Source organism: Cervus elaphus, chromosome 9, assembly GCF_910594005.1.
Source record: "Cervus elaphus chromosome 9, mCerEla1.1, whole genome shotgun sequence".
In the NCBI taxonomy this organism is placed as follows: Eukaryota; Metazoa; Chordata; class Mammalia; order Artiodactyla; family Cervidae; genus Cervus; species Cervus elaphus.
Window position 1 is genome coordinate 101,139,974 of NC_057823.1, and position 24,491 is coordinate 101,164,464.

General features: G+C 41.6%; 1 protein-coding gene across 23 annotated transcripts in view; it reads left to right on the top strand.

The window, feature by feature from the left end:
* PAM (peptidylglycine alpha-amidating monooxygenase) overlaps positions 1-13,094 on the top strand; it is a 308,314-nt gene extending 295,220 nt beyond the window's left edge. For 8 of the 23 annotated variants that reach the window (XM_043913698.1, XM_043913702.1, XM_043913706.1 and 5 more), the window contains 3 exons: positions 8,439-8,642; positions 11,550-11,606; positions 12,268-13,094. In XM_043913698.1, coding sequence (XP_043769633.1) covers positions 8,439-8,642; positions 11,550-11,606; positions 12,268-12,443 — 437 coding nt within the window. In that variant the 3' untranslated portion in view covers positions 12,444-13,094. The remainder of the gene's footprint in view (positions 1-8,438; positions 8,643-11,549; positions 11,607-12,267) is intronic. The other 15 variants (XM_043913701.1, XM_043913703.1, XM_043913717.1 and 12 more) reach the window with 5 other exon arrangements.
* The last annotated feature ends 11,397 nt before the right edge of the window (positions 13,095-24,491 follow it).

The following is a 24,491-nucleotide window of genomic DNA, read 5'->3' on the forward strand; positions in this document are numbered from 1 at the left end:
AACCTCAGGCATTGGAAGAATAACATCCAGCACACTGGGAAAGGCTTCCTTTATAGGCTCTAATCGTTAGAGTGAAGAATATCTTTGGTGAGTTAATAATATAAGGGCCTGAAAAGAGTAGCTGCTCCCTAAGCTCTAGTCTTACTACCATTCGGCCCCCAGCATTTATGTGGGCCATCTATGTGTAAGATACAGCAGGCCTAAGGTAAGTGAAACTGAGTCTAACTTCAAGACACTTACAGCCTGTAATAAGGACTCTGTGTATGCATACATACATATACGCATACGTGAAAGTGTTAGTTGCTCAGTCATGTCCCACTCTGTTGGACCCCATGGACTGTAGCCCACCAGGCTCTCTGTCCATGGGATTCTCCAGGCAAGAATACTGGAGTGGGTAGCCGTTCCCTTCTTCAGGGGATCTTCCCGACCCAGGGATCAAACCCAGGTCTCCTGCATTGCAGGCAGATTTTTTCCTATCTGAGCCCCTCTCTCTTTGGTGTATATTGTAAGGCATGGGGAAAAAGAATGTAGGTACTGGTATAACTAGTGGATTCATTTGGAATCCCAGTCAAGTTATTTTCTCCCTTTCTTAGGTTCAGTTTATATTTATACATTTTCTACTATTTGCAGGAGTTTGACATGGTCATGTGTAGTTAAGAACTCAGTAGAGGTGTTCCTAATGTTTAAGTAGCCAAGTGGTTCATTTCTTAGTTACTTTACAAATTATTCTCCTAGATATTAAGACTTAACCATAGGCTTACTTGTTTTCCTTTCTCATGAAAGCAGGTGGAAAAGACATGAAAAGAAGCGAGAAGCAAGAGGGAGTTTAGGGATTTTATATAGGCAGATAAGAAAATATAGCCGGCTCAAGGTTGAAAGGGGTAAGACAATATTATAAAATAAGTCAATAGTAACTGTTTGGCATTTGTAGAGATTATACCCAGCTGACACTACTGAGTGACATTCATACAACACTCATATTGAAGAAGTTCCTATTTTCTGTTATTGTTATATATAGCATTATTGATAAGTTCTATTTGCCCTGAAATAGAAATATTGGAAAAGATACTATTATAAATAAGAGCCATCACTTATGGAGCACAAAAAATGGGGTATACAAAAATTAAATTTAATCCTTACACCAACCAAATGATAATTGCTCTTATCCTCATCTTACATATGTGAGGAAACTGAGGAACAGAATTAATACTAAGATATTAAATGGTAAAGCCAGAATTTAAACCAGTCTGGCACCAAAGCTATGTTCTGAACCACTGTTACTATCCTATTGAGGAGAAATGAGTACCACCAATTCATTCACCTTAAACTCTGGGAGTTGGTGATGGACAGGGAGGCCTGGCGTGCTGCGATTCATGGGGTCGTAAAGAGTCGGACACAACTGAGCAACTGAACTGAACTGAAGTTCTTCCAAGAATTATAGATTTGTGACAGTTGTAGTTTATTCTGAAATTGCTGGATTTCAAAGTAGCCTCACACCATTTCTATTTAAATCAGTCAGTTCAGTTGCTCAGTCATGTACAACTCTTTGTGACCCCATGGACTACAGCATGCCAGGCTTCCCTGTCCATCACCAACTCCCAGACCTTGATCAAACTCATGTCCATTGTTTTGGTAATACCATCCAATCATCTCATCCTCTATTGTCCCTTTCTCCTCCTGTCTTCAATCTTTCCTAGCATCCATGATCTTTTCTATGAGTCAGTTCTTCACATGAGGTGCCGAAAGGCCAAAGTATTGGAGCTTCAGCTTCAGCATCAGTCCTTCCAATGAACACCCAGGACTGATGTCCTTTAGGATGGACTGGTTGGATCTCCTTGCAGTCCAAGGGACTCTCAAAAGTCTTCCCCAATACCATAGTTCAAAAGCATCAATTCTTCGGCGCTCAGCTTTCTTTATGGTCCAACTCTCACATCCATACATGACTACTGGAAAAACCATACTTTGACTATACAGAGCTTTGTTGGCAAAGTGATGTCTCTGCTTTTTAATTTGCTGTCTAGGTTGGTCATAGCTTTCCTTCCAAGGAGCAAGCATCTTTTAATTTCATGGCTGCAGTCACCATGTGCAGTGATTTTGGAGCCCAAAAATAAAGTGTCACTGTTTGCATTGTTTCCCTATCTATTTGCCATGAAGTGATGGGACCAGATGCATGATCTTCATTTTTTGAATGTTGAGTTTTAAGCCAACTTTTTCACTCTCCTCTTTCACTTTCATCAAGAGGCTCTTTAGTTCTTCTTTACTTTCTGCCATAATGGTGGTGTCATCTGAATATCTGAGTCTGAATATCGTCTGACTATCTGAATATTTCTCCCAGCAATCTTGATTCCAGCTCGTGCTTCACCCAGCCCAGCATTTCGCCTAATCTACTCTGCATATAAGTTAAATGAGCAGGGTGACAATATACAGCCTTGACATACTCCTTTCCCAATGTGGAGCCAGTCCATTGTTCCATGTCTAGTTCCAACTGTTGCTTCTTGACCTGCATACAGATTTCTTAGGAGGCAGGTAAGGTAGTCTGGTATTCCCATCTCTTGAAGGATTTTCCACAGCTTGTTGTGATCTACATAGTCAAAGGCTTTAGTGTAGTCAATGAAGCAGAAGTAGATGTTTTTCTGGAATTCTCTTGTTTTTTTATGATCCAGTGGATGTTGGCAAATTGATCTCTGGTTCCTCTGCCTTTTCTAAATCCAGCTTGAACATCTGGAAGTTCACGGTTCACGTACTGTTGAGGCCTAGGTTGGAGAATTTTGAGAATTACTTCGTTAACATGCAAGATGAGTGCAATTGTGCGGTAGTTTGAACATTCTTTGGCATTGCCTTTCTTTGGGATTAGAATGAAAACTGACCTTTTCCAGTCCTGTGGCCACTGCTGAAGTTTTCCAAATTTGCTGGTATATTGAGTGCAGCACTTTCACAGCATCATCTTTTAGGATTTGAAATAGCTCAGCTTGAATTCCATCACCTCCACTAACTTTGTTTGTAGTGATGCTTCCTGAGGCCTACTTGACTTTGCACTCCAAGATGTCTGGCTCTAGGTGAGTGATCACACCATCATGGTTATCTGGGTCATTAAGATCTTTTTTGTATAGTTCTTCTGTGTGTCCTTGCCTCCTCTTCTTAATATCTTCTGCTTCTCTTAGGTCCATACCATTTCTGTCCTTTACTGTACCCATCTTTGAATGAAACGTTCCCTTGGTATCTCTGATTTTCTTGAAGAGATCTCTAGTCTTTCCCATTCTATTGTTTTCCTCTATTTCTTTGCATTGCTCACTTAGGAAGGCTTTCTTACCTCTCCTTGCTATTCTTTAGAACTCTGCATTCAGATGAATATATCTTTCCTTTTATCTTTTGCCTTTCACTTCTCTTCTTTTCTCAGCTATTTGTAAGGCCTCCTCAGAAAACCATTTTGCCTTTTTCTATTTCTTTTTCTTGGGGATGGTCTTGACCACTGCCTCCTGGACAGTATCACAAACGTCTGTCCATAGTTCATCAGGCACTCTATCAGATCTAATCCCTTGAATCTATGTCTCACCTGCACTGTATAATTGTAAGGGATTTGATTTATGTCATACCTGAATGGTCTAGTGGTTTTCCTTCCTTTCTTCAATTTAAGTCTGAATTTGGCAATAAGGAGTTCATGGTCTGAGCCACAGTCAGCTCCTGATCTTGTTTTTGCTGACTGGATAGAGTGCCTCCATCTTCGCCTGCAAAGAATAAAATCAGTCTGATTTCAGTGTTGACCATCTGGTGATGTCCGTGTGTACAGTCTTCTCTTGTGTTGTTGAAAGAGGGTGTTTGCTATGACCAGTGTGTTCTCTTGGCAAAACTGTTAGCCTTTGCCTTGCTTCATTTTGTACTCCAAGGCCAAACTGGTTGTTACTCAGGTATTTCTTGACTCCCTACTTTTGCATTCCATTCCCCTGTGCTGAAAAGGACATCTTTTTTTCATGTTAGTTCTAGAAGGTCTAGAAGGTCATCAAAGAACTGTTCAACTTCAGCTTCTTCAACATTACTGGTTGGGACATAGACTTGGATTACTGTGATATTGAATGGTTTGCCTCGGAAGTGAACAGAGGTCATTACGTTGTTTTTGAAATTGTTCCCAAGTATGGCATTTCAGAGTCTTTTCTTGACTATGAGGGCTACTCCATTTCTTCTAAGGGATTCTTACCCATAGTAGTAGATATAATGGTCATCTGAGTTAAATTCATTCATTCCAGTCCGTTTTAGTTCACTCATTCCTAAAATGTCAGTGTTCACTCTTGGCGTCTGTTTGACCACTTGCAACTTACCTTTCAATTGTTCCCACCAAAACTCTGTGACTGAACTGGGTGGCCTGTTGTGAACTGCCCAGCCGCATTCTCGCACCCTGGTTGGCCAGTCACAGTGACCGGTGCTCTCCCACTGGCCACGTTCTCTCTCCCTCTGCACACCAGAGAGTCCATTTGGTCATGGAACTTCCCAGCAGTTCAAATAGTAAACGCGATTGAAATCTCTTGTCATGACAGTCCTGTTTTAATAGTTAGGAATACCCAAACCCAAATGAACTTGTTCTAGTCCTCTTTGAACCCATATGAGTCTCATTAAACTTTTTTTTTTTTAAAGATTATTTTCTTACTACATAAAGGAATATAAATCATGCTGGATCTCCAAGAGTTTTTGTCTTTTATCACAATCTAGAAGCTTGGTTTCAACCAGCTCTTACAAAAGAGAGAGAGAAACATCTTCCCAGATTAACAGCTCTGTAGATACATGGTAATTGTAAATTTTGAAATTCCACTAACCTTTCATGACCCTCATCCCCACTGAATGGTTACAAAACTGATCAGTAATAGCAGAGTTTCTGAACCAGTATTGTGTTCTCAGGGGTTTCAGGGATCAGAGAATTTGTGATGATAAGAAACTTAGGAAAGGGATTGAAACTTTCAAATGAAGTTACTAAGGATAAAGCAAGATAACACCAATCTCCCTCCAAAAGCATAGCCTTCACCCCTCCCGCACCGTGCAGTGAAAGATTATGATGGTGAATCTGTTTTAGGAAAATAAAAATAAATTGTCTAATGCTGTAGGCATCTTAGACCGTATGGAGAGCAACACATTGTGGAGGAAGCACAGTGCATTAAACAAACAAACCCAGAAAAGTGCAGAGGAATACCTTACTTTGTTGCACTTTGCTTTATTACACTCGTGCTTTTCACAAGTGAAAGTTTACGCAGCCCTGCAGTGAGCAAGTCTTTCGGCCCATTTTCCAACAGCATTTGCTCACTTCCTGTCTCTGTCACATTTTGGTAATTCCTGAAATATTTCAAACTTTTTCATTGTTATTTGTTATGGTGACCTGTGATCACCATCTTTGACGTTACTGACTTGCTGAAGGCTCAGATAATAGCATTTGTTGCAAGAAACTATTTTTTAATTAAAGCATGTACATTTTTTAAGACAATGCTATTGTATGTTTAATAGACTACAGTATAGTATAAACATAACTTACGTATGCACTGGGAACCAAAAACATTTATGTGACTTGCTTAATTGCAGTATGTGCTCTATTGCAATGGTCCAGAACTGAACCTCAGTGGCTCCAAAATAAGCCTGGAATCTCGTTGACTGATGGACCTTCCATCCCTTCTCACACGTTACTTGCCAGTATGCCATCTAAACCTTCAGCCTTCAGTTCCGTCTGTGATGAGCGGAGCCTTCAGTTCCGTCTGTGATGAGTGGGGTAGTAATTGTTGTGCTGCTGTATTTGGAACATCTCTCCTTCCTGCCCCAGTTACTTCCATTCCAAAGGCATCTGGGCCTCTCCTCTCCTGTAAAGGGGAGAGACACGCATGTGCTTGTGTATGTGAGCTCACACAAGAGTGCACCTCCCTTTCTAAATGCATTGCTTTAAAGAAGAAAGAAAACGCCTCTTATGCATCAGTCTTCAAGATTATTTTTATTTCCCGGTATCTGCAGAGATGCTGGGAAAGCTTGTTTGAAGACATTTTTGTTGTCAGTTGAATCTGTCTGGCATCTTGTATGATAGGAGAATGTCAGTGAGGTACCCCCCACCTTCCAGCAGCACCAGATCCTGGCTAAGCTTAGAGCTTCTCCATTCCATCTTCATCAGGGATGCTCTGAATTACTGGGGGTTTTAGTGAAAGAATTTAGGATAAAGAGTAAAAGTGACAGAATTTAGATTGTTCTTTATGCTTTGAGTGAAATTCTTAGACTCTTAAGTGATAACTATTCTTTAGGCTTTTTACCCCCTTATAAAGCCATCTAAGAGCATTGCTTTTTTTACCATAGGAAATTAAAATTTTTTTATCTTCACTCTTTAAAATTTAGAGCATTGTTTAAAATCTAAACATATTTCACCTGGTCTCAAACGTTAGAATGTTCCAGTATTTTTAGTAGATAACACGGAGAGTACAGAAGAGGTGTGGATATCAAGGATCTCTAAAGTACAGTGGGTGTATCTTAGCAAGTTCACTGCCTTGTTCTCAGCACACTTTCTGTGAATGGTAAAATGATTCTTTTAGTCTGTCACCTACATCATAGTTCTTCTTTCCTTTTTTTGTGGAGCTCCGTCTTAGCTCAGGCTTACAAATGAAATTAGATGTGAGTTGGCACAGCCAATATCCTAGGCGTAGGTAAATGTGCTAAGTGACAGGTAGAAAGTGCTATGTAATTACTCTGATTATAGTCACTTTCAAACCAACACAAACCCTTCTTCCAAGGCAGCAATTTCGTGTCCTCCAATCTCCACATCTTTGGCCTGTATTTTGTAATCCTGTCATCACTTTATTGTTATTTTTTGCTTAAACATAGAACAATTGGTACACCTTTTCAACAATAATGAAGAAAAAGACAAAACAGCTAGTAGGCAGGAAAAATAAGAATCATACTCTTATTCCTTTTGGAAACTGAGACTTGGATTACATTTGAACCATTTAGATCTATGAACCAATCCCTTTCCTCTTTTCGCACTCAAGTTTGAAGACCCACTTCCATGGATAAAAGAAGAGAAATAATGGTCTCCCCTTAATGATAGTGCAGGAAAGGGAATGAGAACTGTGAAGCCATCTGTGAAATGGTGATCACAATAGTGCCCACTCATTGGCTTGGTGTGATGATTAAATGAGAACAGTGCCTGAAACAGTGTATGTGCTCCATAGATACCATTGAGACCAGGCAGGAAGCTTGCTCTGAATATTGAGGCAAAATGCTGGAACCTACCAGTGTGTATCGTAAACGGTGTTTACAATGTCTTAAGTAATTTGAGAAATGCTTCCTTGGAGAAGCATTTCCAATATGTCTACACATATTAAACATTAACCAAAGATTTTCCTGACCGTGTTAAAACACTAATCGCCCTGCCACTTTGTCAAAATTACCATGAGGCCATCTGATGCAATTTGTATCATAGGGCAAACGGGCACACACTTCAGTTTCTGAAGCTGAAGTTCAGAAACCTTGTGAGCCTTTCGGCAAACACGGTTGTAACTTCTAGCTTCACACACAGGGTTTTGGACAAACACATATGTGTGTTTCTTGGGGGCAAGAACGTCTCAAGGTCCAGCCTCATTCTTACGTCAGTAGTTGTTAAGATTCCTGCAGTTGCTTACTTAGTTTTGTTGTTATCAGTTTCCCAAGTAGTGCTTTAGGCCTGATATGTACCCAGTATCTGCTGGTATCACGGAACAGTGGTGTAAGTTATTTTCCTCGACAACAAACGGACATACAGTGCGTACAGGTACCCTTATAACTTGCTGGAAACTGTAGTACAGAACTTGGGAAGGACACAGCTCCCTTTTTCCATTTCTTAATTCTAGAATTAACGCATGCAGCTATGCATGTGAGGTACCAGTGACTCATTGAACATGAAAGAGGTTCATAAACTAAAATCACAAGGAAATAAGTACTTACGAAGCACCCAGTGATAAACATTTATACTCAGGAATTTCATGAAGGAAGTTGTTGTCATCATCACATTTATACAGAGGAAGTGTCTTAAGGCCCACGTCATTTAAGTAACTTGCCCAAAGTTACGCAAGCTGGCTGTATTGGGATTTGAGCCCAGATTCATCCGACTCCAGTATGCACACCAATTCTGGTCCCCTACACCATGTCACCTGTTCATTTTAACTTTGAAAAAATGCAAAAGGAGGATACGTCTTCTGTGGAATTATACCTAAAGAGGGAACAAAGGGTAGAATCAAATAAAACCAATTTAAAGGTGAAAAACCATTACATGGGAATTTGCCAGTCACAGGTACTAGCTCAGTAGCTGCAGATACTGAAGCCTGAACCCCACATGCATTAAGCTCAACAAGTTCTTCATGAGCAGCTGTTAATCTGATTGGGCAGGGTGGGTGGGACGGTTACAGAGTCTTTGAGTCAGTTGAATATTGTCAACTCTTCTTTCCCTGAAGAATCCGAGGCAGTTGTTGAAACCAAAATGGACAACAAACCCGCCTCCTCAGAATTGCAGAAGATACAAGAGAAACAGAAGCTGGTCAGAGAGCCGGGCTCCGGAGTGCCTGCTGTTCTCATTACAACCCTGCTGGTTATTCCTGTGGTGGTCCTGCTGGCCATTGCCTTATTTATTCGCTGGAAAAAATCAAGGGCCTTTGGAGGCAAGTAGAACGAGCCCCTTGAATTGGGAACCTCCCTGCGACAGAGTGTTTGGCCTGATTATCAAAGTTTGGTTGTGATCTTTTTTTCAGTGTTTTTTTTTTTTTTTTTTAAGTGTTCTGTACCTCTTTCAGTGTGATTGTCTGTGTTCCAGATATTGTCTATAGTTAGCATCTAAGTGGAAAAATGTACCTGGAGCTTCAGAATTTGGATAGTTAGATAAAAGCCCAACCTCTATTACTGCTTTTTAGCATTGGCTTAAAGCCATTAGCTGTCTCCATATGAAACTGTGTAGATGAGTAGAGTCTGTATAAATTAGCTGAAGCGTCAGGAAGGAGGCAATCCCTGCTATTAGAAACAGGCCCAGTCCTCAAAACGCCTGGGTCAGTTTTTTAGAAGTTGTCTATTTTTCCCTAGTCCTGGCTCTAGCTCCTAGCTCCATGACCTTGGGCAAGTTACTTAACCTCTCTAAGCCAGAGTTTTTTCATCTGTAAAGTGGGGATAAAATACCCACAAGGTTGTGTAGGGATTAAATGAAATAATGTTCGTAAAGCATTTATCACAGTACCTGGCACCTATAAGTGCTCAATTAATAACACCAGTGATTATAAGGAATAATCATTGGTAATAAAGTAATAAAAAGTCATAAAAGATACTTGTCTTAGACCTCACCTCTCTCAGGAAGCCAGCTATTTCCACAGAAAACCATTTGACAGTTTTAAAAGAGTTGCGTGAAGGAGGGGACAGTCCAATACTGGTGTCAGTGTTTTATCAAACCATTACCATAGTATCAGACTGAGTAGCTGAGTTCCTTTTGAGGTATCCACATAAGTAAACAAATAATCCAACTCGTGATTCTCACCTCTCAGAAACAGTCCCTTGGCGGGGTCCCCAGGTCCTCAGGCAGGAGGCCGCAGCTGCATCTGGGAAGGTATCCCTGAGCCAGAATGGTGGGCAGCATTTGATCAAGAAACAGCATCTGATCCTGTTTCAGGCCAAGGCGACTGGCAGGGATTCAGTGCCCACGGCAAAGCCCTGACACAGAAAAGGACACAGAAAACAAAACCAAAGGATTTAAAGTAATAATTTGTGAAAGGGAGTTTTTCTAGGACTTCTTGCTTTTCACCTGCAGTTAATAAAGCTCTTCAAAAATACAGCTAACTCTTCCCAACAAGGGCTGAGCAGAGGCAAAGATAAGTATACATAGTCATTGTCTTCATGGAATTAGATGGAAGCTTCAAAAGAGCAAGAATCCTGTGTGTTTGCTTTTTCCTGATATATCTCCAGCAGAAATAACAGTTCCTGGCCCTGAGGATTTGATAAATAGTCACTGGGGGAAGGATGGAATAAATAAAGGGAGCTCACAGAATAGATAAGACTTAAGAAAGAAATGACACATAAAGGTATAAATAGAGGATGGTGCATACAGTGATAAATGTATGGAGTATCAGAAATACACGAGGCCTGGGGGGCAGGAATATTGCTGATCAGTCCACTGAAAGGAGGAGTAGCTGGGGTGTCAAGAAGGTTTGGTATCGGCCTCTTTGCTGTTAGCACATGTGCGTGGTACTGTTGCCAGAATATTGTCCACAGGAGTATGTTGGGAAGACTGAGGGACCCAGGTCGAACCATACGAAATTGCCATTCACGTTCAATCATGTTTTATTTTTAAAGATTACAGCTTTATATGGTTCAATCTAATACATTTAATTCTATTTTAATCCTAAAAGTATACCAGCCTCTCACCTTTTGTCCATTCACGTTCAATCATGTTTTATTTTAAAAATGACAACTTTATATGGTTCAGTCTAATACATTTAATTCTAAAAGTATACCAGCCTCTCACCTTGTTTCAACATTTGTTCCTGATAGATCTTATCCAGTCTGTGAGGGTTTTAATAACCCTCGTGAAAGGCCTTCCACTTATTCAGCACACCCGTATAGCTTGTCAGCTTCACGTCAGACACTGTGCTGGGCACACGGGATGCAAAACTAAGGGCCATCCCATATCCTTGTGCAGTTTACAGTCTTCGTTCGTCGGCTTGCTAACCATCTTATCAGATTCCTCTTCCCTGCTTGCTCGTTTCTCTCCCCTTGCCCGTGCTTCACCATGCCGCCCCCACTCCCGTTAGAGGCTTCGTAGGAGAACCCCGAGCCTTGTGTCCCTGGCCATAGTCGGGGAGGGAGTGTTGGAAGCAGGGCAGAGAGCACAGTAAGATACACAGCACGCGGAGAAGCGAAGTCCATCTGGAGTCCAGCCTCCAGCCAAGGAGAGAAAGTCAGTTTTTCATGGATCGAGAATTCGGGTCACCGTGTATGGCTGCAGGTACTCAGGGTTTCAGAAGGTTTTTGCCTTCAGTCTTCTATAAAAAGCAGATGCTGTACATTTGGATCCAAAGCTTCCTCAATCAGGACATGTACTGTTCTGAATAGAAAGCCTAAAACCTCAGACCAATACTCCTAAATTGTTGTAACCAAAGCTTCCAAGGTTTTACAAATTATGGGTAATTTTTAATTTTGTCCTAGTAAAGATAACTAATATTTACTGGGCATTTCCTGTGTATATACCAAGCACTGCTTATAAGCACGTCACATGCTTATGGAGAGGTAGGGATTGTCACTGGTCCCATCTTTTCTTCAGAAGAGAAAACTGAGGCTCAGAGAAGTAATTTGAGATTGCACAGTCTATAAGAGACCCAGGTAGGAGTCAAACCCAGCTCTGGCCCTGGTATGCATGACAATGATACGTTGCCTTTTGCCCTCTTAGAATTCTAAGAATACATACCGACAAGAGCCAGGCCTTGTTACTAATCATTTAGGAATTAATTCCTTATTTTGTATTGACAGCTGAGCCCATGGATTGAGGAGGGTGATTGGGACTTATTTTGAAATATGCCCTCTTTCTCTAGCAGATTCTGAACGTAAACTTGAGGCCAGTTCGGCAAGAGTTCTGGGAAGACTTAGAGGTATGCGTGTGACCTTTTAGAGTCCTTCCCATTTGATTCACAGTCAACAAGCTCATATCTTTAAAAAAGCAAGGAGATACTCTGTATTTTCTCTCTGGAAATTAGGCTCCTTCTGTGTAACACAGCATCCCTGGCAAATGCCAAATGCAAACTGTGCACCAGCCCAAAGTGTGTGACTCCAGCGGCAGGTTCCCCAGCTTCGTTTTCCCACCTTGCCATTCTGTGTCATCGAATTCTCCTCCCTGCCTTTTTATCTCGCTGCATTTGTCTTCAGCGGATTTACTGTCACTCCTGTCGGTGTTTCAGTGCGTGTGGTAGTCAAGACAACCTTTTCATAAAGTCAGCTAAATGAAGAGCTGCTCAAGGGGACGTCCATTCCCGAGAGCCTAGAAAAGGCAGGAGCTGAAAAGTGAAACTGAAATAATCCTGCAGAAATACATAATGCTGGGGAGTTATGGTGTTGGTTTTTCCCCCCTTATTTATTTTAATGAACCTGTGGAGTCGTATCTTTCTGACTCTTTTGGATCAGTGTCTCTGTATGTCATTTTTTCCCCCCTCTCTAATACCTGCCCTTTCCCATCCCCGGAAGAATTTGCAAGGAAACTGAAAATCATTTGTGCAGACCTTACCTCAATCCTCTGTCCCTGTTCGCTTTCTCCAGGAAAGGGAGGCGGAGGCCTAAACCTGGGCAACTTCTTCGCCAGCCGGAAGGGCTACAGCCGGAAGGGGTTCGACCGCCTCAGCACGGAGGGAAGCGACCAGGAGAAAGATGAGGACGCAAGCGAATCCGAAGAAGAGTACTCTGCCCCACCGCCCGCGCCCGCCCCTTCCTCCTGAGAAAAGGGGTTTTGTTTTAGGTCAACGAGATTTACCAAGGATGCCAGGTTCCTTTCCCTTGAGCACGTTGAGCGTTTTGCATATTTAATTGTAAACTGTACCCGTCTGTGTGGGACTGTACACCTTTTATTTACTTCCTTTGGGATTAGTTGGCTTCTGTTCCTAGTTGAGGAGTTTCCTGAAAGTTCATTCACCATGCCATTGTCTTTATATGAACATAGGATAGAGAAACGATCCTCTTCCGTCACGCTAGTCGTTTAGGGATGGAAGGTTTGCTCATCTGCATTTTTGAGACTTTTCTGTAGTTTGTAAATAACTCCATTCTCTGCTTGAACACAGTATTTTCCCAATAGCACTTCCATTGCCAGTGTCTTTCTTTGGTGCCTTTCCTGTTCAGCATTCTCAGCCTGTGGCAGTGAAGAGAAACTTCGTGCTACATGACGACAAAGCTGCTAAATCTCCTATTTTTTTAAAATCACTAACATTATATTGCAACAAGGGAAAGAAAAAAGTCTCTATTTAAATTTTTTTTTATTTCCTTCCTCAGTTGGTGTGTTTTGGGGATGTCTTATTTTTAGATGGTTACACTGTTAGATCACTATTTTCAGAATCTGAATGTAATTTGTGTAATAAAGTGTTTTCAGAGCATTAGATGTCAGAGTGTATTTTGCAGTTTTTGCATATTTGCAGGGCTTGTATACAACTTTTGTAATAATTACACAAACCTAAGCTATACTGAAACCTATTCAATGTTTCAAAAGAAGTGCACTGTATTAAAATTAAGAAGTCATTTGATTATGTAGCAGATATAAATTAAAAACCAGCCCAAGAGTTTATATACATGTGAAAACCAGGCTTTCTTTAAAAATTCAAAGAGGATTGTTGCTTGTATAACAATCAGAAGGTAAATAATAAAAGGTGATCATAGCTAAGAGGAAACCTGTGTCTCAAATTACATACAAATTAATCCATCAGTGTAGGTTACTAATAATGGTTTTCTTTCTAAAGAATAATTTTATTCCAAATATCCATGTATTTTGTAGGAATATTCCATCTTACAGTGACTACAAATTACTTTTAAAACATATTTTTCATGATCTGTCAGTGAAGTTTAGTAAGAACCTGATAGCTTTTCTTTTTATAATAATCAGACTCTAGAACCCTTTTTCAGAATGCCTACTTGCAATTCAGGCATCTCAGTAGTGGCATATTAGAGATTAAAACAATATAGAATAACTTGCAAAAAAAATGGAATTGTCTTCTAGCTAAGTTATTTAAAATATCTAACAACATAGATTCTTTTCCCTCATAATTGACACCCAATTGATCTAACTGAAAGATTTCTTTCCTTGTCAAGTGAAAACACACTTTTGCTCCCCCTGACCACTCTTTGATGCCCCTTTCACCACACTGGGAAAGATTGAGGGCAGGAGGAGAAGGGGATGACAGAGGATGAGATGGTTGGATGGCATCATCAACTCGATGGACATGGGTTTGGGTGGACTCCGGGAGTTGGTGATGGACAGGGAGGCCTGATGTGCTGTGGTTCATGGGGTCGCAAAGAGTCGGACACGACTGAGTGGCTGAACTGAACTGAACACCACATTAGTAAATGTAGACTCACAACAGCACTATTCTGACATACTGGGGAGCCAAGATGTTCCTAATATTTTTTCCATAAGCCCTTATTGATAGACCCAGCAAACCTATTGGCCAATCCAGTTTGGGTGCCTGTTCACTATATCTTACATACTTGTATTTCAACATCAGTGTTAGTACAGTGCCCAAGACGCATACGTTGACTTTGATGCTGTTCAAGTTTTCTTACATTGAGGAAATTAGTTGACTTGCACTAAAGCCATCTTTTGTGGTGCACTATTTGATCATCAGCTCTGTTAACTACATATCTTTAATGTTACGTATGCTCAGTTTTGTTCCTGAATGGCTTTACAGTGGCTCATGGATGGGGAAAAAAAAATAGATCAAAATGATAAATTATAAGAAAGTGGGAAAGAAGGGAAAACAAAGATAAAAATGGAAAAATTTATATGAGAATAATTCTTATTATAGCTGTTCATTAGAAGAATTTGGCTCTAAACTTTCTAGCAGCTCATTAAATAAAACTGGATTAGTTACATGATTCATGAGCCAATTAAACTTGTAGAGTTGCTAATAATAAGATCAGAAAAATTTGTTCCTAAGTAGCTTCTGAAAGATAGCATCTTGTTGGGTACTTAAAGTCTTCAACAATATCCATTCAGTTCAGTTCAGTTGCTCAGTTGTATCCGACTCTTTGCAACCCCATGAGCTGCAGCACGCCAGGCTTCCCTGTCCATCACCAACTCCCAGAGTTCACCCAAACCCATGTCCATTGAGTCGGTGATGCCATCCAACCATCTCATCCTCTGTTGTCCCCTTCTCCTTGTGCCCTCAATCTTTCCCAGCATCAGGGTCTTTTCAAATGAGTCATCTCTTTGCATCAGGTGGCCAAAGTACTGGAGTTGCAGCTTTAGCATCAGTCCTTCCAATGAACACCCAGGACTGGTCTCCTTCAGGATGGACTGGTTGGATCTCCTTGCAGTCCAAAGGACTCTGAAGAGTCTTCTCCAACACCACAGTTGAAAAGCATCAATTCTTTGGCGCTCAGCTTTCTTTATAGTCCAGCTCTCACATCCATACATGACCACTGGGAAAACCATAGCCTTGACTAGATGGACCTTTGTTGGCAAAGTAATGTCTCTGCTTTTTAATATGCTATCTAGGTTGGTCATAACTTTCCTTCCAAGGAGTAAGTGTCTTTTAATTTCATGGCTGCAATCACCATCTGCAGTGATTTTGGAGCCCAGAAAAATAAAGTCAGCCCCTGTGTCCACTGTTTCCCCATCTATTTGCCATGAAGTGATGGGACCGGCTGCCATGAATGTTTTCTGAATGTTGGGCTTTAAGCCAACCTTTTCACTCTCCTCTTTCACTTTCATCAAGAGGCTCTTTAGTTCTTCTTCGCTTTCTGCCATAAGGGTGAATATTCATAGAGTAGACAAAAACACTTTCAGGTCTCTTCTTACCTGCTGGTGCATGCTAAGTCTCTTCAGTCGTGTCTGACTCTTTGCGACCCTATGGACTGCAGCCCACCAGGCTCCTCTGTCCATGGGATTCTCCAGGCAAGAATACTGGAGTGGGTTGCCATGCCTTCCTCCAAGGGATCTTCCCAAGCCAGGGATCCAACACACGTCTCTGTCTCCTGCATTGGTAGGCAAGTTCTTTGCCACTAACACCACTTGGGAAGCCCAAAATGAAAGTGGTGCTGAACTGCGGGTCTTGCTTGCGGTAGAAAACCTAAGGATATCTTAGAGCCCTGTGCTGCATGGGGGGACCGTGAAGAGCCCAGCTGAGTGAGTAGTCAGCACAGTCAAGATGGCCGTCCCCTTGCTCTCTGAGCGTCATCTGCTCAAGCAGTGCCTGCCTGACATACACTCAACTGCGCTCACGGACCTCCCGCCACCCTTGCCCCAGGCCCAGCTGATGCTTGTTCTAATCAAAGAGGCCGTGTGGGCGGGCCCCTCTGCTGGTTTCCCTGGTAACCTGACTTGATTCCCTGCTGTAATTGGCAACCGCCCCTTGCAGCCAGAGCGAAGCCTGGCCGGCCGCCATGTTTCATCTGACGTTTGGTGAGGTGTCGCTCCGGAACCTTCCTTGCTTCAGACATGTAAGCGCCCCTATCCGTTAAACCAGCGGTTCCCAACATTTTTGGCACCAGGGACCAGTTTCCTGGAAGACAGTTTTTCCACCGACCAGGGGAGCGGTGGGACGGTTTCAGTTTCACCCGCTGCTCACGTCCTGCCATTTGGCCAGGTTCCTCACAGGCCACTGACCGATACCGGTCCTTGGCCCGTGGTTAGGGGACCCCTGCGTTGAGCCGTTGATGTGTGCCTGGGCCCTTACATATGTCTCTTATTATAACACATGGCCTTATATGTCGAATATAAGCAAACGGCCTTATAAAAAAGAAAATTGAGGAAAGAGAAAGCCTGCATTACCATCCTGTCCTGGAACACCACACTTATTCTACCAACCTGGCTTAATTAGCGAGGGTATACTAGAAATGAATGAACTCTGCTGACTTCAGGCACTCCCCACTGACTTTTGTCCTGAGCTGAACTTCAGTTATTGAGTTAGAGATTGCACTGCCTGGGAAGTGCCTAATGGAATCGATTCCTTCACAGTAGAGTCACTGGGGAATTTAAGAAAAAACTGATTGAACGCTACCTCCAGAGATTCTGATTTGATTGGCTTACTATACTATGTTGCTATGGGTCATATTTTAAAATTTCTCCAGGTAATTCTAATGTGCAGCCAGAACTGAAAACCACTGTCTTTAAGAATGACTGTTTTATTGATACTTTGCCAGTTGCTCCAGGTGGATAGCTATATTTTCATATAAATTATAGTTTACAGATGTTTGGCAAAAGAAGATGTGGTCTGAGGTGTTTTGATATGATCATTAGTACTAAGATCTGAATGCCTTAATTGTTGAATGTTTTAAATTGGATAACTAGAATAGGCATAATGACTTATTAATAAGGCAAAGGGAAATAACTGGGCTTGATCTTTTTTTTTTTTTTAATAAATTATCCAGAGAATATTATTTGGGGGAGCTAAAAGAATAGCTTTGTCATTCATTGAGTTGGCCCTGAATGATCATATGCATAAGATCTTTTATTCTAAGCTTTCTTCTTAGTTTATTAAATCAGCATATTCTTTTTCAAAGTTCTCATGCATCTTTAAAGTCTCACTCAGATGTTACATAAATTAAATAGTTAAGTAGCTGAATGACAAAGGAAGCCACAGGCTTGGTATTTGAGCTTATTCCCCAGATAGTCACCTACCTAGTAGGTCCAAGTTGATTTAAGTCAGATTTGATGTAGCCTACCTAGAGTAGTTCTCAGATGCCAGTGAATCTAAGAACCAAACAGGTACTTACTTTAAAAGGACTGACTATTGGTCCCATTCCCAGACTTTCTGATTCACTCTATTAGCTGGAGCCTGGACAGTTGCATTTTTTAAAAGCACTCCTGGTGATTTAGATCCAGGTGTTCCATGGAATATCTCCAAGAAATACAGTCCTCCAGAGAGTAGCTTAGCTGTAAAACAAAGTATTAGGTACACAAAACCATTTTCTCAAATAATGTGGTCTCTGTAGAATGATGGTTAGGCCCAGAAGTCATCTACCCCAGTTCCTCAAACGTAGACCACAGAAAGCTCACTTGCAAATTATCTTCAGGGCCAGAACTTATCTACCAGAAGCTTCTTTCTGTCATTCCCTGACACTGATTATCCCAGCATGGGAAATAACTTAGATGCACAGAAAGGCTTCTAGGGGCTCCCTAGAACCTTGTTTAAAACAGCATCAAAGATACAAGTGATGTCTTCAACAGGTTGCTATGCTAGACTTTGTGTATTTGGTTTTGTGTGGTTTTTTTGTGTTTTGTTTGCAGCAATGAGGGACGTGGGGACAAGTGTGATCCCATTTAAAGGAGGCAAGAATCAACCAAACCCATTTGGTGTTTTTTTAACATCATGATTTAATTAAGGGACCATATTCATTGTAGAGCATATATTGATGATGGTAAATATGATTCCTCAGTACAGCCTTAAAATGGTTGAAACACCAAAGCACAAAGATGTCAATTATATATCCAAACTACAGGTCCAAAACAAGTGCACGTATTTTCCATGCTCCAAAACTGAGGACTCACTGTACTGTCATAGGGAAGGGGTTTAGCAGTGAAGACCCAGCAATCAAATTGTAAGGTTTGATATCCCAGAGTTAATACACGAAATAGGAGTTTATAAAAACAAGTTTGACAATAGCCAAGAGAACCCTTTTCATTTCTGAGCAAAAATGCATTTCATTATTCAATATATACTCTACTAAATGAAAAAACCAATTACTTGAGAATTGGTTCTACTTATTAATGCTCTACTTATTAATATTTCCTCTATTATACTGCAACCTTCTCTACTTATTAATATTTCCTCTATTATACTGCAACCTTCTCCATATCTTTTGGGAAAAAAAAAATATTGTGTGGGAATTGTGGGCTAAGCATGCCTATGGATGGAACAGCACAATTGCGCTGGTTCTTACAACTCACTTCCAGATAAGCAGAAAGTGATATTCATTAGTATAGCCCAGTCTTAGCCAATATGCAGTTTGGAAAGACACTGAATTAAGATCAGAAAGATCTGCAATTCCAGGTTCTAGCATTGATGATTTTTTATGCCATTGTATTAGTCAGACTTCTTTTCTTTGATCGTTTTTTTGGAATATAGTTCATCTACAATGTTGTGTTAGTTTCTGCCGTATAGTAAATAAATCAGCCACATATACGCATAATGTCCACTCTACTTTAGATTCCTCACCCATTATAGAGAGGTCATTATAGAGAAGATCTCTCCAAGCTACACAACAGATCTCTATTAGTCATCTGCTCTTACATGTAGGAGAGTGCATATGTAGGTCCAATCTGCCCATCTATCACACGCTTCCCTGTGCATCCCCCCCACTCCCTGCAACCACAAGTCTGCCCTCCACGTCTGTGACTCTACCTCTGCAAGCGAAGTCTAGTCAGACTTCTTCAGTCATTAATTACAACTCAATTCAACTAGCCAGCAACATATGAATGTTATACACATAGCTGTACATAAAATAGATAACGAAAAATGACCTACAGTGTAGCACAGGGAACCAAACTCAGTATTTTGTAAAAACCTATAAGGGAAAGTAATGTGGAAGAGAACACATGTATCACTTTGATGTATTTTTGATGTATATTGTAGATTATGCAGGCATGCATGCTCAGTCACTCGTGTCCAACTCTTTGTGACTCCATGGATTGTAGTACACCAGGCTCCTCTGTCCATGTGATTATCCCGGCAAGAATACTGGAGTTGGTTGCCATTTCCTCCTCCAGGGGAATCTTCCCTACCCAGGGACCAAACCCACATCTCCTGCAGTTCCTGCATTGGCAGGCAGATTCTTTACCACTGAGCCACCTTGGATCAAAGCAACTATACTTCAATTCAGTTCAGTTCAGTCGCTCAGTCGTGTCTGACTCTTTGCGACCCCATGGACTGTAGCACCCCAGGCCTCCCTGTCCATCACCAACTCCCAGAGTTTACTCAAACTCAAGTCCATTGAGTGGGTGATGCTGTCCAACCATCTCATCTTCTGTCGTCCCATTTTCTTCCTGCCTTCAATCTTTCCCAGCATCAGGGTCTTTTCAAATGAGTCAGTTAAGAAAACTCAAAAAAACACCTAAGAAATAGGCTGAAGAATAACTCATGTTTATTAAGAATTAGTGATGATGTAATATATAATAATCAAGAATTAATGTGTCAAGAAAAAGGATTATTACTGATAGATTCACATCAGAAAAAAGCCCAAGCCTGGCTAGGTGCCAAGACTCAGCTGATGCCATCAGGATTCCGTCTCCCTGCATCCCTCATGGATGGCTCCTTCGGTTTGGTTCTCTTCCTTCTAGGATTCACTTTCATGTAGACTCTCCATGTACATGGTAATGAAGGTGGCAATCAGCAGCTCTAAGTCTAAATCCTACCAGCAGTAACTCTGAGACAAATAGCTTCTCTTTCTGAAGTGTTTCAACACGTTGACTCACTAGCCTGATTTGCTTCATGCACCAACCTCGGAACCAGTCACTATAGACAAGGAAAGTGTGATGCATCAAATCTAGATAAGGTCACATCCCACAGTAACCACACTGCTGATTTATAAGGGATTTGTTTCCCTAGGAAAATTTCTGATACTATTGCCAGTTGAATAGAGTAGATTCTGGGAAGAAAAAATAGCAGACAATCATTATTATTATCTTAAGACCATAACCACTTAAAACATATTTATCAGACCAAGGGGTTTACTGAAGTAGTTATGTGTGTGGTGGTTAAACTATTACATCAAAAAGGGACATTGAGTGATTAAGTCTACACCAGTGTATTCATGAAGATAGTCTCAAAGGCTCACAAACAGTATTGAATACAAGAAAAATGTTCAACATTGACTTGTCACAATAACAATGACAATAAAAAATATACAGAGGACCAAGAGCAGAGATTTGAGGTCTAAAATCCATATTTATATGATGATTTCTACTCAACCAAGGTTTATGGGAGCAGCTTCCAATCAATAAGAGAGATGGTTGCTTTAGTTATAAAAAAATGAATTATTGGTGTTCACTCAGTCCTTTTCATTCCGAAACAAAGCAAATCATGATGTTCTTTTTGTCCCCACTTTTTCCTCCAAAAATGTCAAAGCTATAGAAATACTAAAGACTATTAGAATGAACATCTACATACTCTTCAGTTAGACTCACCAGCGGCTAACATTTTGCCATACTTGTTTTCCCTTTCTCATGTGTACATGCATATATGTGTTCGCCTGCACACACACACACACACACACACACACACACCAATACAACTTCTGCTGAACCATCTGAAAAAAAGTTGAGGACATCATAACCTTTAAATATTTCAACCATATCACCTAAGAATTAGGCATCCTTCTACATAACCACAAAAGCACTATTACAGCCAACAGTTTAACAGATTCCCTAGTATCAACCAATATGTAGCCCACATTCAAACCCCCAATGTCCCCTAAATGCCCCACAGAGCTTTCTGGTTTTGATCCAGGATCCTATTAAAATTCAGATAATATGCATTTATTATATCTCTGCTGTTTCCTTTAAAGTGACTTTTCTTGTCATTTTTTCCTTCCAAAACATGGATATTTTTAAAAATCCAGGCCAGTTGTCTTTAGACAGTGTTTCTGAGAGAAAACACTAAGACATGTGAAGACAGTGTTCCCCAACAACTTTTAGCCAATGGTAAACCTCTGATAAAAGAACATTGAATTTAGAAAATTTACAGAAATAGAGCATTTTATATATTACACTGGTAAATATGTATTTTATTATTTATATACATTTGGTAAAAGGTAAACATAATAAATATTAGTTATGAAAAAAGAGCAATGGGTTTAAATAAATAAATTTTTTTTTTAAATTATATAATTCCAGAGTAACAAGATCTAAGATCCAAAACACAAAGGTTCTAGTTGACAGATGAAAGGATGTTCCAAAAACAAAGGCTGCAAAACATTGCATTGGTCCCAAAGTTCCTGGGGTAAAAAGAACCTGAATTACAGACCAAAGCTGAGAAAACATTTTTAGTGAAGTTTTCACATTTGTATACTGGGCACTCTTTATTGTGTTACTTTCCTTAAAATGCCTAGTGTAGCCCTTTTATTATTTAGATAAATTAGAATAAATATGTACCTTTCAAGTCAATAAATTGATGATCAATCTATAGATAATGGGTTTCCGAGGTGGCACTAGTGGTAAAGAGCCTGCCTGCCAACGAAGGAGACTTAGGAGACGCGGGTTTGATCCCTGGGTCGGGAAGATCCATGGCAACCCGCTCCAGTATTCTTGCCTGGAGAATCCCCGTGGATAACCTGAGCCTGGCAGGATACCATTCATGGGGTCACAAAGACTCGGACTAAGCACGCACACTGTAGATGCTTGGTTGATAGACTGACAGTCAGAGCCGGAAGGAGTGAAAGAGAAATAGAGGGAACGAAAGATGAAAGAGATCCACATTTATAGATTCCTCATAAGGATGGCTTCAGGGTAATTGTTAGCAGTGCGGTGAATGGCTGACATCTGGTGGTAAAACTTAGCAAAAACTCTTCATGGATTTTTGTCCTCAGAAAAGCGGCGCTGCTCAGTGAATGATGGCTCTGTCTTCAAGAGTAATTTAAAGTGCTCCTAGTGACCTACTTTGTCACTGCATCATACTGTATGATCAGGCCTCTCAAGATGGTGGTTCTCTCACTCTCTCTGCATCCCCTGCTGGACCAGGGCCTGCTTCATCTTTACCCTACTCGTCAATGTGATTGCCCCTCGCCCTAGCTAGTAATCACTCTAATCCTTAGGCAAGGATGGCTCCACCTGCTAGCTTATTAAAGGGAAATGTCTGCCCTTATGATGGGCACTGACCTTAAGGGCTATGAGGTACACACCCCAGCTGCTGGTTTCCTTAGTAACTGACGAGCCAGCCTGACATCAGTTCCCCTGTAAATGGCGACTGCCTTCTGCCCAGGTAGTGTAGATTGCTGCTATATCCTGCCGGCCATTGGCCGTCCACAGTAGGGGCGTTGCAGCAGAATCTTTTGTTTTAGACAAGTAGGATCCTCCTGGCTGGACAACCACAAGGCTTACAGGCCTGTGGGGTGTAGCCCAACACCGCAGTGGACAAGCCTGCCAGGAGGCTGAGGGAGACTCCTGTGAGCTCTAGGATGTCAGGAAATAAGGATGCAGAATGGAAAGTTACAGGGGTAATTCTGAGGCGGCTGCCCGCTAGTTTGAGGGGCCCTGTGACAGCTATATCTGCCATGAGAAATGTCTTTCTCTTCCATTATGTTGGTGACATCCTGTTAACCTCAGAACCTCACACACAGGGCTCATCTGACTACAGTGTGATGCCTGGCGAATACAGACAAAATTCAAGGATTTGGATTATCTCCAAAATATAGGCACAGCCCCAATCCACCACCCCTAAACAATTTCAGACACAGGTTCTAGAAATATTAATTCAGGACAGGCTTGTGTGTTGGACGTGACCAGTTTTCCTGAAGGGTTTGGTTGAGGCCTGTGCCAAGAGCAAAATAATAAAAAGAGTACTCTTGGACTTCTGATCCGAGCCCTAGAAGGGGACAAAGCAAGCATCTGGTGTCTTGGAACAGCAGCTCTATGCAGTCTGCACTGTGATGTAACAGGTAGTAAAGTCGCTCAGTCGTGTCCGACTCTTTGCGACCCCATGAACTGGGGCCTACCAGGCTTCTCCGTCCATGGGATTTTCCAGACAAGAATGCTGGAGTGGGTGGGTTGCCATTTCCTTCTCCAATAACAGGTAGAAGACATTCTAAAAAGCCGAGGGTGGGATGATTTGAGAGAATGGCATTGAAACATGTGTATTATCATGTGGGAAACAGATCTCCAGTCCAGGTTCGATGCATGAGACAGGGTGCTCGGGGCTGGTGCACTGGGATGACCCTGAGGGATGGGATGGGGGTTCAGGATGGGGGACACATGTACACCCATGGCTGAGTCATGTCAGTGTGTGGTTAAAACCACTACAATATTGTAAAGTAATGAGCCTCCAATTTAAATAAATTAATTTAAAATAAAAAAATAAAATAGCCTGTGAATGTGTTTAAAAAAAAAAAGAAAGCCTACCCAAGTCCCAGAGAAAGGCCAAAAAAGAATGTTCAGGGTCTAGAACAGTTACACGCTACATAGGGGACCCCCAGGGACATCGATAGTAGGCAAAGAACCCATTTCACAAGCCATGAAGATCAGGAGTGAGCTGACAAAAAAGCTGTACCCTGGCACTTCCAGCTGCCCTAGAACCCTGCTGCTGGGTAATTGAAAGGGTGAATAGCCTTCACAAGTGAGGCAGAAATCTGCTGTCTCAGCATGTGGACCAGGAGGCCATGTGAACTAGAACTGAAGATGCTGGAGCAATCATCCCAGTGCCGACACCGTGCTAACCCAGAGGCAACTCGTCAACACGAGTCAAGTTCAACTGGCGGCCACCGAAGGACCAATGCCAGCTATCGGTCAGGACAGTAACTCGCTTTTGCCCTTGCCACTGGGTCTACCGCGGGGAATAAAGACACTGTGAAATGTCTCTGGGATGGCAGATCAGTCCTAGTGGTTTGGATACGCTGCCCTGAGGGGAGTGGGATTAGAAAGGGATTTCCAGATTGCCCCTGTGTTCTATCAGCCTCACCGAAGACTGCTGACATAGTCCATCTGGGCCCCCCTGGAGAAAGGCACTATTATGTGAACTCTGTGGTCCGTTGTTAGACCACCCGTCCAGGATTCGGCAGGGGTTGTGGGCTCCAAGGATGGACAGGCCAGATGGTCCTGCAGGTCAGGACGAACATCACACAGGAGTAGTATG